The sequence below is a fragment of the Pyrus communis genome, chromosome 1, assembly GCF_963583255.1.
Source record: "Pyrus communis chromosome 1, drPyrComm1.1, whole genome shotgun sequence".
Lineage (NCBI taxonomy): Eukaryota > Viridiplantae > Streptophyta > Magnoliopsida > Rosales > Rosaceae > Pyrus > Pyrus communis.
Window position 1 is genome coordinate 36,054,259 of NC_084803.1, and position 14,520 is coordinate 36,068,778.

At 37.4% G+C, this 14,520-nt stretch overlaps 1 protein-coding gene and 1 pseudogene across 1 annotated transcript; both read right to left on the minus strand.

Moving 5' to 3' along the window:
• Window positions 1–1,802: 1,802 nt before the first annotated feature.
• On the minus strand, window positions 1,803–9,227 carry LOC137726726 (probable leucine-rich repeat receptor-like protein kinase At1g35710; annotated as a pseudogene).
• On the minus strand, window positions 8,918–13,351 carry LOC137716515 (probable leucine-rich repeat receptor-like protein kinase At1g35710). The gene is made up of 2 exons (XM_068455974.1): window positions 10,234–13,351; window positions 8,918–9,898 (listed from the first exon to the last, which is right to left on the minus strand). The coding sequence occupies exons 1-2, from the start codon at window positions 13,349–13,351 to the stop codon at window positions 9,489–9,491; spliced, it is 3,528 nt and encodes a 1,175-aa protein (XP_068312075.1). The 3' UTR covers window positions 8,918–9,488.
• Window positions 13,352–14,520: the final 1,169 nt, after the last annotated feature.

The following is a 14,520-nucleotide window of genomic DNA, read 5'->3' on the forward strand; positions in this document are numbered from 1 at the left end:
TCTATGGCCATAGGACACAGATGATAAAGGAGTGAGATATGATATATTATAGACCCCCAGCTTCACCACCGAAAGCGGTGTCGGACAGCTTCACTAACCACGGCTAATGTCGGTGTGGATGTATGCTATTTATTAAGCTTCACCTATAGGTGATGGATAGATTATACAACTTTACCTTCGGGTGATGGACTTGTTATACAGCTTCACCTTTGGGTGATGGACATGTACTGCCTTCGGGCGACTATGATACCCCTAGTTGAGTACTTCACGGATATGATTTACAGAGGTTTACAAATGTTTTACATGGCATGCTAGGGTTTTTCATAAAACCTACCTATATGCAGGATTATATATATGTTTTCAAAACAGGGGGTTATTATGTTCAAAAATAAAATGTTTTCCTATTATTAGTACTAATATTATAAACTTTGGTCCACTCACCTTTTCTGGTTTTTGTGCCCCTTTCAGGAGTTAGGGTCAAGGCACATGATCCCGTCGTCAGGGCACTTCGGCTTAGTTATCCTTGAGTCTTCTCAGTGTAGGTATCATTTCCTTATTCGTATCTTTTTATAGTCATTCTTTCATATTATTCATAGTTAGTTGTATGCTCTGAATACGTTCCTATTTTGGCTTAATCTTGCTAATTACATATCTTTTATTGGTGAGCATGTTCAAAATGGCTTCATCACCCTCGGGTGTCGGCCAGCACGTGCCTACCCTGGTAATGTGGGAGTATCGGGGTTGGTGCGTGACATTATTGGCTATTGAAAAGTTTGCGAGTAGTCCACCATTGCAAATATTTTGGGGTACATAACCAGAAATTTGGTTAGTATACAATAATACATCAGTCAAATTCTTGAAGTTCTCTATCTCTTGGGGTTCGGAGCTAGAGAGTTGGTTATCTCTTAAGTATAAGACTTCCAAGTTGGTTAGGTTACCAATTGAAGCAGGAATTGAACCACTGAGTTCATTCACACACAAAGGATAACAAGAGATTTCAAATTCCATGTCTCTTTAGGAATTGAACCACTGAATTGATTGTTAGACAAATCTAGACTCACAAGAGATTTCAAGTTACCCATCTTTTCAGGCCAGAAAGATTATTACGGTAGAGATAGAAAATGGCGGTAAGGTTTGTGAGATCACCTCCAGATGTTGGGATTGAACCATTGAACTTATTCTTGGACAAATCTAGCTCCAAGAGATTTCAAATGACCTATTTCTTTAGGAATAGAACCAGAAAGGTGATTGTTGAACTAGTATAATACAGTTAGCTTTCTTAAGTTTCCAATGTTTGGAGGGATAAGACCTGTTAAATTGTTGTGGGACAATTCTAGGTCCACAAGAAACTTCAATTTCTCTATCTCTTTAGAATAGTGCCAAAAAGAATATTTTTGCCGAGATAAAGAAAAATGATGTTTATTAGATCACCAAGTGATATTTGGATTGAACCATTGAGTTGATTATAGCTAACTGCTAGGTTGACCACAGATTAGGTTCCCTATTTCTTTAGGAATGGTTCCAGACATGTTATTTTCATAGGACCACATAAAGGTAAGATTTTGCAGGATACCATTTCTGGCGGAATACTCCCTAAACCCTATACATATACACTTGTCATGGTATAATAGGTTGAAAAATTAGTTTCATCAAGTTGCAAAGTAGTGAATCCATCCCAATTAGGGCTCATCCACCCTCAAATGTTTTTGCTTGCTACTATTGTTGCTACTACCAATATCAGGAGACTGATGCTGCTTAAGTTCTTGATTTTTTTTTTTGGTTTGCTAACCGACCAATGCATATTTCTTTTAATTGTCTTTTTTTGTTAACTTGGTGCCACTGCCAAAGACATTTGCATTAAAAAGGATTTGTGTTGTATGCAACTTTATATAATCGTTTTAGATGACGTATGTGAATGCATGATAATTTGGTGTTCAAATAATTTATTATTCGGAACCGTAAGGCGTCAAGAACGGAATCAGAACTGATGTAGACCGAACAGTACGGTTCTAGTAAGAAATTTAAGCAGAACCGCACTGAACTGAACTGTTGATATTTTCTGGTTTCAATTCCAGTTAAGGGGTGGAACTGCATCGAACCCCTCATTGCCCACCCATTTCCCCAATTTGAGTGGAATTCCTTGAGAAAAGTTGTTGCTTAAATTCAAATGGTACAGTCTAAGAAAGGCACCTAGATTGCTCGGAACTAACCCGTTGATGTTGTTTGATGACAAGTCAAGATATTCAAGATCGATTAGTGATCCAAATTCCGAGGGTATATGGCCTGAAAGTTAATTTCCATTCAACATCAACTTCTGCAAAGAAGTCATTCTCCCGAATCCCTTCAGAATCGCCCCAACTAAGCGATTTGAAGAAAGATCTAGCTCATGAACTTTTTGTGCATTGACAATATCAGGAGGTATGCTACCAATAAGGTTGTTTCCCACAATTAGTAGGGTTTCTAATCGTGGGCATAGTCCCCAATTTGTGAGATTTCCCCATAGAAGTTATTGTGGCTCATATCTATAAAATAAAGATTTTGATAGACATCAAAGTCTTCAGAAATATTTGATGTCAACTTGTTTCCTTCAAGATGGACTCTCATTAAGCTCGTGCAGATTTTCAAGCTTTTTGGGATTGGACCAGTCAAATGGCTGTTGGCTATTGAAAAGTTTGCAAGTAGTCCACCGATGCAAATATTTTGGGGTAAATAACCAGAAAAATGGTTATTATTCAATACTAGACTAGTCAAATTCTTTAAGTTCTCTATCTCTTGGGGGATGGAGCCAAAGAGTTGGTTCTCCCTTAGGTATAAGTTTTCCAAGTTGATCAAGTTACCAATTGAAGCAGGAATTGAACCATTGAGCTGATTATTAGACAAAAGTATCTCTACAAGAAATTTCAAGTTACCTATCTCTTTAGGAATAGAACCACTGAGCTGATTCTCATCCAACCAGAGCCACACAAGAAATTTCAAGTTACCTACCTCTTTAGGAATAGAACCAGAAATATTATTTTTGTAAAGATTCAGAAGGGTAAGGTTTGTGAGATCTCCTAGGATGTTGTGATTAAACCATTGAGCTAATTTCCACTCAAACTAAGGTTCACAAGAGATTTTAAGTTGCCTATCTCTTGAGGAATAGAACCAGAGAGATTATTTTTCCAGAGATAGAGATGGGTAAGGTTTGTGAGATTACCTACAAATGTTGGGATTGAACCACTTAACTGATTCTTAGACAAGCAGAGCCACACAAGAGATTTTAAGTTACCTATCTCTTTAGGAATAGAACCAAAAAGATTATTTTTGTAGAGATAGAGGTGGGTAAGGTTTGTGAGATCATATACGGATTTTAGGATCGCAAGAGATTTTAAGTTACCTATCTCCTTCGGAATAGAACCAGAAAGATTATTTGTGCATAGATAGAGATGGATAAGGCTTGTGAGATCACCTATAGATGTTGGGATTGAACCACTGAGCTGATTCTCATTCAACCAGAGCGACACAAGAGATTTCAAGTTACCTACCTCTTTAGGAATAGAACCAAAAAGATTATTTTTGTAAAGATCAAGAAGGGTAAGGTTTGTGAGATGTCCTACGGATGTTGGGATTGAACCATTGAGATAATTTTCACTCAAACTAAGGTTCACAAGAGATTTGAAGTTGCCTTTCTCTTGAGGAATAGAACCAGAGAGATTATTTTTTCAGAGATAGAGATGGGGTAAGGTTTGTGAGATTACCTACGAATGTTGGGATTGAACCACTGAGTTGATTCTCAGACAAATCTATGTTCACAAGAGACTTCAAGTTCCCTATCTCTTGTGGAATACTCCCAAAAAACTGATTGTTATAGAGATCGAGATTGTTGAGTTTCGAAAGGGAACTGATCTGAGGTGGAATGACATCAAAGAGATTATTGACGCTGAGGCTAAGGTATTCAAGATTGGGGAAGGACATAAATGAAAATTCATGTACCGTACCTTGTATATTGGAATTGGTAAGGTTTATTGCAGTGACACTTCCAGGAGCAAAGCTCGAGAAATTGATTGAAATAAGAGAAATATAAAGCACACACCTGAAAATCAGAGTTCGAAAATGTTCCAGCTACTTTCAGAGAGAGACCGCTGCAGAGAGAAAGGAATAAGTGAGATGAAGAGAGAAATTGATAGAGAATCTGACGAAGGTAAGAGAGCAGAATTACCAAAGATTTTTCTTTCCCCAATCTTCGTGCTAGGTGTGTGAGAGAGAGAGAGAGCGAGAGAGAGAGAGAGAGAGGAGATAGTGAGGAGCGAGGTGCAGAGGGTTAGAGAGTGGGTGAGAGAGGGAGACGAATGAGAGGTGGTGGACGCCGCCAGTGGCAAACCACTAGTTGGTTGGTCATCGGGGTCGATAGGAAACTGAACAGTCCAGAGACGGAGGAGGGTGAGATCATGAGAGAGCAGAACATATCAGATCTATGATTTGGGGTTTTAATTTGATTAGGTTTTATTTTATTTTTTTATTTCTAATTTTAATACAATAGGTGACGCATGGCCTATCCTCACATGTATTTATGTTGCTTTCTTTAATGTTATGTGACGAATTATGTATTTTTGTCACTTTCATAATTCACTGGGAAGTTAAATTTCCCGTATAAGACTTTGTGACGAATTTAAGATTCTTATGTGACAAGCAGAAGCTTAAAAAAAAATTTGTGTCCTACAAAAAACTTTATGTAATGCTTTTTCAAAAGTCCTCACTTATTTTATCTAAATGTGATGAATTTCTAAGCGTCACAAATAATTTTGTCACCTATACCATGTTTTCTTGTAGTAATTCAAATTGTCAAAGCCTAATTCGCAATCCTATGGTCAAGAATGTTTAGGATATGTCTATGAAAAAGAAAGGTCTCATGAATCTAACTTCTTTAAATTATATTCTCTCATTTACGTATTCCTTAGACTTATTATTTAAGCGTATAATATTTAATGAAACACTTTTAACGAGGCGAAGTCACCCCTAGAATGCGTATGGTCTCCCAATGCGGATTAGGGGGAACCATAGGCATACACATAATAGTATGGTCCCCTAATGCAAATTAATTAGGTAGGACTAACCATGTACCACACTACTACATAGTGCAGTCACATCATCACACAACATACATTCTATAACATATATTAGTTCACCATGAATCACAATTGCAAGTGCACACACACCTAACCAACCGATATTTAGTCACACAAATGTACAAGTTCTACGAAATAATTGTAATATGGCCTCGGCTTTTCTCTTCATACTAGAAGTTGCACATTATCATTATTGTCATCTAGAATCTCAATAAACATATAAATTTTAGTAAAGTGCCACTTGCACACAAACCAAGATACACTTTCCCCAAGATGGCTCGCTAACCAAGATAGGCCCACTAGATTCTTTCAGGTCCTTAGTAAGGCTAATTTTAGTATTTAAGAACAACTCAGGTCATTTGATCAACAGTTAACCCATAGGCAACGTGGTCTACGATAGGGGTCAACAACCCTATGTATTCTGATATGGTAGATCGGCATATTGGATTTCCAACCCATAAATTCCTAAGACACTCAACTGACATGCACAACAACATATTAAAATTTCATAATGATCCAATGGTCAGATCTACCATAAAGGTCTAGTGGTGGTTATTTTCAAAACTAGGCTTAAACGGCGAAATCACACCAAATGGATACCCAAAATGATTTTACGGCGTCGAGATTGGCTAAAGGAACAAAGTGGGACGTTGGGTTCGCGCCGCTGCATGCTGTGGCCAGCGGCCATGATTGTTGGAAATTCTGACCATTGCCAAAATTGTTCAAATTTCACCAATTTGTAAATCATGAAGACTGGAATAAGATCTAAACTTGCGTCAGAACCTAAAGATGGCTGAAAGATAGCGAAAATCGTCGTCAAACTCTTGGATCACCGAGAACTCGTGACATTGCCGCATTGCTGTCACTACACCAACAGGCTTGAGACACATGATCTCCTTTTGGGATCGAAGGTTGTTAATTTGTGTTGGTGGTAGGTATCTTAGTGACCGGAGATGGCGATTCTTCATTGTGGAGCTCGAGAACCACCGAGATTCAACTACATGAAATTGTGGCCAAATGAAGCCAAGCCATGTTGGGGGTTGCTTATGAGGATGTGGGGAGTTCGGTGGTGGTGGTGGCAACAAGCTTCGTCGTCGGAATCGACCGAAAAAAGCCTAGAAAAACTCGCCCAAAAATAGGTCGAGAGGTAGTAGCCAAGTCTAGGGAGAGAGGGGCCAATCCAGGCCACCCACGTGGATTCCTTAAAGGGACCCCTCTCTAGCTTTGCTGGAGCCTTCCATAAACATATGATCCAAATGACCATTTTACCCTTGTCTTTGCTCGCCTATTTCTCCTTTGTTACTACTACGATTCACGAATGATTTTTGCATACGCACTTGTGGAATAGACCTCTAACAAAAAAAAAATATATTGACCTTGAAAGGTCGATAAATTTTCAATGACTATTTACGATTGAAATTTGTAATTAACTAACTAAAATTCAAAAATTAACAAACATAAAACAAATTCGCATAAATACCAAATGCAAAAAACCAAATACTGAAATCTGGGAATGAGATTTCACAAAGGTGGCCGCCCATGGGTTTAGGGTTTTGCCCTACACATGGAGGCTTCCCATTGGCCAATGTTGTGTCATTTGTAGGATGGATGAGGAAAGAATTATCCCAAGATATTATTTAAGAGATAACATCGTGGGATTGTGAAATTAGTATCCTTCATTTATTATGATGAGGATTTCTTACTAGTTTGAGTTGACCTTCAATCAGGAATGTATTAAAGATAAGCTTTGGTGATCAATTCTATCTTTCCAATAAGTTGTTTCAGGATTTTCTTGAGACTTACAAGCACACGATCTTGTCTGGGTTTGTGCGAAGTAGGTGAAGGAATGGAGCAGCCATGGACCATGTAGTGAAGTTGCTAAAGCTGGGAAGAGAGCCATCAAATTTCACCTGTTTTACTTTTTGATGGGGTTCACCTTTCCCATGCCACATCTTTTCTAGGAGGTGAACTGCTCCATGAAATGTGCTCCTGCTCAATGCTCTTCCAACACGATGCACATGATGGTGGTGTTTTTGAACTTGAGCAAATTCTTGGTCTTGGGGCTAACGGTGCAACAATGCGTGATGCTTCAACAAGCCAACAAGGGTTTCAATGTATGCGTAATTTAAATCTCGTATCCATGCCTATTTTATCTTCATTTTGTAAAATTCTTTGTATGCTCACAAATTCTAACAAGGCTTATTTTTTGGTATATCCCATGGAATTCGAACTTAATCCCACTTTCTCCCTTGAAACAAAAATATCACCACTTTTCATGATGTAACTCAAATTTTGCTTCACTTTGGTTGGATTTGTCTATTCTGTCAAAATATGCTGATGTGAAAGGGTAATTTAGTAATTTCACCCTAGATGGTTTATTTTTGTTGTCGTGCCACCATAGAGAATGGCACTCTAAGTGCCACCAAGGATAAATTACTAAATTACCCTTTCACGTTAGCATATTTGACGCAATGGATGGAATATGATCAAAGGCAAAAATTGAGTTTCCGGGTGTAAAATGAGATTAAGTACAAGTTGGGAAAGGGGGATACCAAAAAATAAGCCTTTTAACAATAATATGCCCTCCTGGGTTTTGGAGTCTTTCTTTTTGAGTTGTACTGGTTTTTCCCATGACTTCATTTAATGTCCTTTTCATTTGTTTCTCATTTCACATGGTTTGAGTGGCCTTAAAAATGAACATGTTCGTAGGGTTGATTGATTGAAGAATTGCACATGCATGATTAAAACATCATACAAGTCTCTTCATAATCCAATCATGCATGATGAAATGAAATGAACTTGTGATGGAAGTGAGTTTTTATGAATAAGATGGAACGGGTTCTTAATCGATTGTTATTGTATTATGAAGAGACTCGTTTGGTACACATGATTGGATTAGACAGGATAGCCTACAACAATAAAGGTATGTTGAAGGGAAAAATTATAAAATTACGGCCACCTAAAGGATATAAGATGAATTACTCATGAAGAAAACTTATCCATTCTAATTCTCTTCTAATCCCCTCCAAATGAAAAGCCATAAACTATTTGAATGTTCTTCATTCCAATCCAATTATGTGTATCAAACTAGCCCAAAGATCAGGGGGATGAAGCCAGTATTTGGAAATGGAACGGGCTATAGATTCTAAGCTAAGTTTTGTTTTCTTCCATCCATGAAAAATCTTGCTAAAATTTTGGCCAAAAGAATTCTAACATATTGTATCATGTAATTTGAGTTTCTAAAAATCTCAAAAGAGGTAACTATTTCGGATTTAGAAGAAAAAAGGACAAGATAACTATTTCGAATTTAGTTTTACATTTTTATTTATTATTTATTTATTTATTTTGCTTGGGACATGAGGACAGTAACCAAGGGGAATTTGAGATGAAAGTGAAAAACAATTTAAAATATTTTTAGATCTTAGTTCATACATTTTCTTCTGCATCTCCCACAATCCTTGCTCCACTCTTATATATCCCACATTACTCTCATGTATTTCCTTCTCAAACACAAAAATGAAAACTAAAAATGGAAAATGAAATGATTATCAAATAGACCCGTAATATTAGGGGGAATACAATTATGTACCACATTTGAATACATAATCTGACAAGTGATTAATACAACTGGCAGTATATATGGCACATCTTCCATTTGTTAGTCTCTAAAAAGTGTTTGAATTTTCTTTTAAAAGACTGATCACAGACATACATACATACATACATACATACATTCGTACATACAAATGGCAGTTTTATAGCAAAAGTGATAAGCTTGCCTTGCCAAAATTAGTTCCTGTGTTGCGTCATTGGCCAAAATTGCGTGGCATTCAGGAGGATCAAGTGTCCAAAGCAGTACAACCCTCTGATTAAGAAAACTTCAGAAACCCAAATACGACAGTCATTCCAACTACGCACTTGCTTCCTCCCAAAAGATCAGCGTGCCTTGGTTGAACCATCTTACCAGTTTAGGAAGAGCATTCAGTCAAAGTATTTGAACCAATGCAAAAAGAAAGAGCATTCCTAAACTGACCTCAAAGTCGCTGGTAATGTTTTCGGATAATATTCTCCATAGGCATGCATCAGCATAAGTTTTTCGGATCGCCTTTCATTCAGTAGCATTTATGTGCCCAACACGAATTATAATTACTAGAGATTTTATTACAGGTGAATTGAATCAAACAAGGAACATTGAATGTCCCTAAGCAAATTCTTCCTTTCGAATTTTAAATTACGACGTACAATGGACAAGTGCATGAAAACATATAGAGTTATAGCAAACAAGTGCACGAAATAAATCACAATAAGGGAAACATATAAACAAACTTTCTTCTAAAATGAAACTCGAGAGAGGGAAACTTATTTATAAGAAATACCCACTTTCTATGATTCTCGGCCAGTCAAAGGATCGAGAGCAAGCAATTCACCACAGGCGATCATATGTAATGGCTTCGACAAATGCAACTTCTGAGTTGAGAGGAGTTGAGAAACTTGTTTCATTGTTGGACGAGATTGCGGATTGGGATGCAAGCAGGAAAACGCAATCCTCACAAGAGAGAGAACTTCCCCTGCTTCCTGATGCGTTGGAAGCGATATGCGTTGGTCCATAACGTCCACGATCGGCATTTGATGGGCTAGTAATGCAGATGGCGATGACGATGAGGACGAAGAAGGCACTGATGAGAATGATGAGAACATATCTCCGGGATGCCTTCCCATGACTATTTCCAATGCGACCACTCCAAAGCTATAAACATCGCATTTTTCGTTCACTTCCATTGTATATGCAAGCTCTGCTCAGAATAAGCTCATAGCAATGGGATGATTAGTATATGGATGTCATAATTGAAAGTAAGTTAAAATATTCTTTGTAATATATAAAAGACTTCACTGTTTAAAACATTTTCTTGTCATGAAGAAACCAGAGGAGAATTAATTTTCTATGAACCTTTATTACAAAGAAAACCGGAGGATAATTCATTTTCTGTAGATAATTCATTTTCTATTGAACTCAAATATCCATATACGTAATTCCCTTCCTAGCTAACGGCAAAAAGGAATAATAATTAGCCAAAAATGCAAATAATAAACTGTATTAAACAACTAAAATAAAAAGAGCTAAACATACCAGGTGCAACATATCCATATGTTCCTACAATGCTAGTCCAATTAGTTGAGTCTGGATTCAAAACCTTAGATGTGCCAAAGTCTGAAACAGAGGCCTTGTACTCAGAATCCAGCAAAATGTTTTTGCTTGATATGTCCCGATGTACAATCTGTGGTACGCAATCGTGGTGCATGTAAGACAAGGCATGAGATACACCATTAACCATATTAACCCTTTTTCTCCACCCGACTTCTTTGGCTTCTTCATCTTTGCTCAAAATTGCAGCCAGGCTACCTTTTTCAAGAAACTCGTGCACCAAGAACGAGTGTCGGTAGTGCAAACAGAAACCATAAAGCTTCACAATGTTCCGGTGTCTTACCTCTGTTAGTGCTCTTATTTCATTCAAGAATCCCTTCTCCAAATTCTTCTCGCCATCCCCCAGTTGATGGAGTTTCTTCACAGCCACTACGTTGCCACACGATAAATTTGCTTTGTAGACGCTACCTTGTCCTCCACTTCCGATGCAATATATGGAATCAAAGTCTTCTGTCGCCCTTATGATTTCCTCATACATTGACTTCCCATCAAAATTCAAAACTGAAAATGATATTTCTTCTTGCACATTTTTTTCTCCTTTATCGTGATGCTTGTTCTTTCTTTCCACTATGAAGACAATTGTAAAGAAAGCAGAAAGAAGCAAAATTGCCGCTAGAAGGGAGAATGTGATTTTAAATACCCGTTTGTGGTCCTTTCTCGAGCCATGCATGCAGGGTTGCAAACCTTTTACGTTGCCACACAATCCTTTGTTCCCTTGTAAAGCTTCTGGCAGAGCTTCCTGAAATGCTCTGTTGTTGGGAATGGGACCTTCCAATTCATTGTAAGATATATCAACATACGATAAGCCATGCATGCCTTCAAAACTTGATGGTATGAAACCTGAAAGATTGTTGTGGGAAAGATTGAGCATCTCCAAACTCTCCATAGTGGTGATTTCTGGTGGTATGCTACCTTCAAGTGTGTTGTGACTTAAATCAAGTACGGTTAAATGAACTAACTTCCCCAATTTCAGTGGAATTGCTTGTGGGAAATTGTTCTTGCTCAAATTCAAATGGTACAGTTTGAGAAAGTCACCTAAAATGCTCGGAATTGGCCCATTCAGTTTGTTCGATGACAAGTCTAGATATTCAAGATCAATTAGTGATCCTAATTCCAAGGGTATACAGCCTGAAAGTTGATTTCCATTTAACATCAACTTCTGCAAAGAAGTCATTCTCCCGAATACCTTCAAAATCGCCCCAACTAAGTGATTTGAAGAAAGATCGAGCTCATGAATTTTTTGTGCACCGACAATCTCTGGAGGTATGCTACCAGTAACGTTGTTTCCTGCAATTAGCAAGGTTTCTAATTGTAGGCATTGTCCCCATTTTTGTGAGATTTCCCCATAGAAGTTATTGTGGCTCAGATCTATAAAATGAAGATTTGGATAGATACCAAAGTCTTCAGATATATTTCCCGTCAATTTGTTCCCATTAAGACGAAGTCTTGTGAAGCTCCTGCAGGTTTTCAAGCTTTTGGGGATTGGACCAGTCAAATGGTTATTGGCTATTGAAAAGTTTGCTAGTAGTCCACCGTTGCAAATATTTTGCGGTAAACAACCAGAAAAATGGTTGTTAAACAATAATAGATTAGTCAAATTCTTGAGGTTTTCTATCTCTTGGGGAATGGAGCCAGAGAGTTGGTTATCTCCTAAGTATAAGCATTCCAAGTTGCTCAAGTTACCAATGGAAGCAGGAATTGAACCATTGAGTTGATTCTCAGCGAAATCTAGACTCACAAGAGATTTCAAGTTACCTATCTCCTGAGGAATTGAACCAGAAAGACTATTATTGTAGAGATAGAGAAGGGTAAGGTTTGTGAGATCACCTAAGGATGTTGGGATTGAACCACTGAGCTGATTATCAAACAAACAGAGTTTCATAAGAGATTTCAAGTTACCTATCTCTTTAGGAATTGAACCAGAAAGATTATTACTGTTGAGATAGAAAATGGTAAGGTTGGTGAGATCACCTAGTGATGTTGGGATTGAACCATTGAGCTTATTCGTACTCAAATAGAGCTCCAAAAGAGATTTCAACTTCCCTATCTCTTTAGGAATTGTGCTAGAAAGATTATTGCCATGGAGATAGAGAAGGGTGAGGTTTGTGAGATCACCTAGAGATGCTGGGATTGAACCACTGAGTTGATTCCCATTCATACAAAGCTTCACAAGAGATTTCAAGTTACCTATCTCTTTGGGAATTGAACCATAAAGATGATTGTCGTTCAGGTACAACACAATTAGCTTTCTTAAGTTTCCAATACTTGGAGGGATAGGACCAGTTAAATTGTTATTGCACAATTGTAGCTCTACAAGAGATTTCAATTTCCCTATCTCTTTAGGAATCATGCCAGAAAGATTATTATTGGAGAGATAAAGTAAGGTGAGGTTTGTTAGATCACCCATTGATGCTGGGACTGAACCATTGAGTTGATTATAGCTAATCACTAGGTGGACAAGAGATTTTAGATTCCCTATTTTCTTAGGAATTGTACCAGACAGGTTATTTTGATAGAGCCAAATATGGGTAAGATTTTGCAGGATACAAATTTTTGGTGGAATACTCCCTACAAAATGATTGTTAGAGAGATCGAGATAGATGAGTTTGGAAAGGAACCTAATTTGAGGTGGAATGACATCAGAGAGATTGTTGACATTGAGGTAAAGGTGTTCAAGATTGGAGAAGGACGAGAATGAAAATTCATGCAGCGTACCTTGTATATTGAAATTGGTAAGGTGTATCGCAATGACACTTCCAACAGCATTGCATGAAATACCCGTCCAGAAGCATGGGGGTGCTTGCGTTTTAGAATTGCTTGAAGAATTGTGGGCACCATTATTTCTGGGAAAGTAAGTCCAAGAGGTGAGATTTTGGAGAGGAGTTTGGTTCTCAAAGGTGGCTTTCCATCTGAGAAGTGCTTCAGCTTCAGTAGTAGGACTAGCAGAAGCAAAAGCAATATGACTTGGCGATAAAAGAAGTGGTATGTACAAGAAAAGGCAGTAAGCCAGAGGGCATACTTTATGAAAAGCTAAAGATCCCATGGCTGTGTACATATGTAATGCACTTCAACGGTTTATTTATAATGGCATTCACTAACTTTTCAAATTAATTCGACCTGCACAAGGAAAAAGGGGTGGGAGAAATGAACAAAAATACAGGACTTGTAGAATGTTCTGTTTTCCCCAAGAAATTGGCATCTCGTGGTTCAGACCATGGAATAGTCTTTCCCACTAATATTTCGTTCATGACTTTTGAGTCCTCCATAAATTGACTTACTCCAAATCAAAGTCTTTGTTTATTATATACACGTCAAATGCAATTTGGCAATTTGTCTTCAAATTTTTTCTTCAAAGACTAAGAGCTAACAGATCTGCTAGCTGAATGATGCTTAATTGACACTTCTTTTTTTATTTTCAGTATTCTCCTGCATTTCATGACTATGATCAAAATTCTCTTTAAGGTCATTTAATAAATAAAATTCATGATAAAAAGATATTTAGTAAATTTGATTGTAAATCAGGATTCTGGGAAATTAAACTAGATAAGGAAAGTATTCCTTGGCCAGCTTTCAGCTGTAATGAAGGACACTTTGAATGGATAGTTTTACCCTTCAGATTAAAGAATGCTCCTTCTATTTTTCAAAGGAAAATGGACAACATTTTAAACACTAAACCATTTTCAGAATTATTCTGAAATGGACTTGTTTCGTAGTATGCAATGCGTGTTGAACAGTATGCAATGCGTATTGAACAGTATGCAATGCGTGTTGAATAATTAATAATTCAGTTCTGAAACAGATGGAGGGAGGGGAAACGACTTTGTAATCATTTTAACGTACATGACTTTCAATTAATTATTGATGGAATGGCCAAATACCAAAATATTTACAACCTTTGAATAAATCCCCCTTATGCTCTTCATCAATGCCTATATTGACAGAATGAACAAGGGTTGGCTTGCTTTCAATTTTGAGTCTTTCTTTGAGTGTTCAGTGGTTTTTCTTATCACTTGCTTTTAATTTAAATGGCCTTATAAGTAGGGGAAACAACTTTGTAATCATTCTCATAGACTATTCCTGTGCTGAGAGATCAATCCAAATCAACACTAGCTACTTGGGCTGGAATTTTTTCCCAAAAATTCCAAACCAAACCAAAAAAATCCAGCTCCCATTTTTTGCGCTTGTTGAATTTAGTAAAATTAAATTAAATTT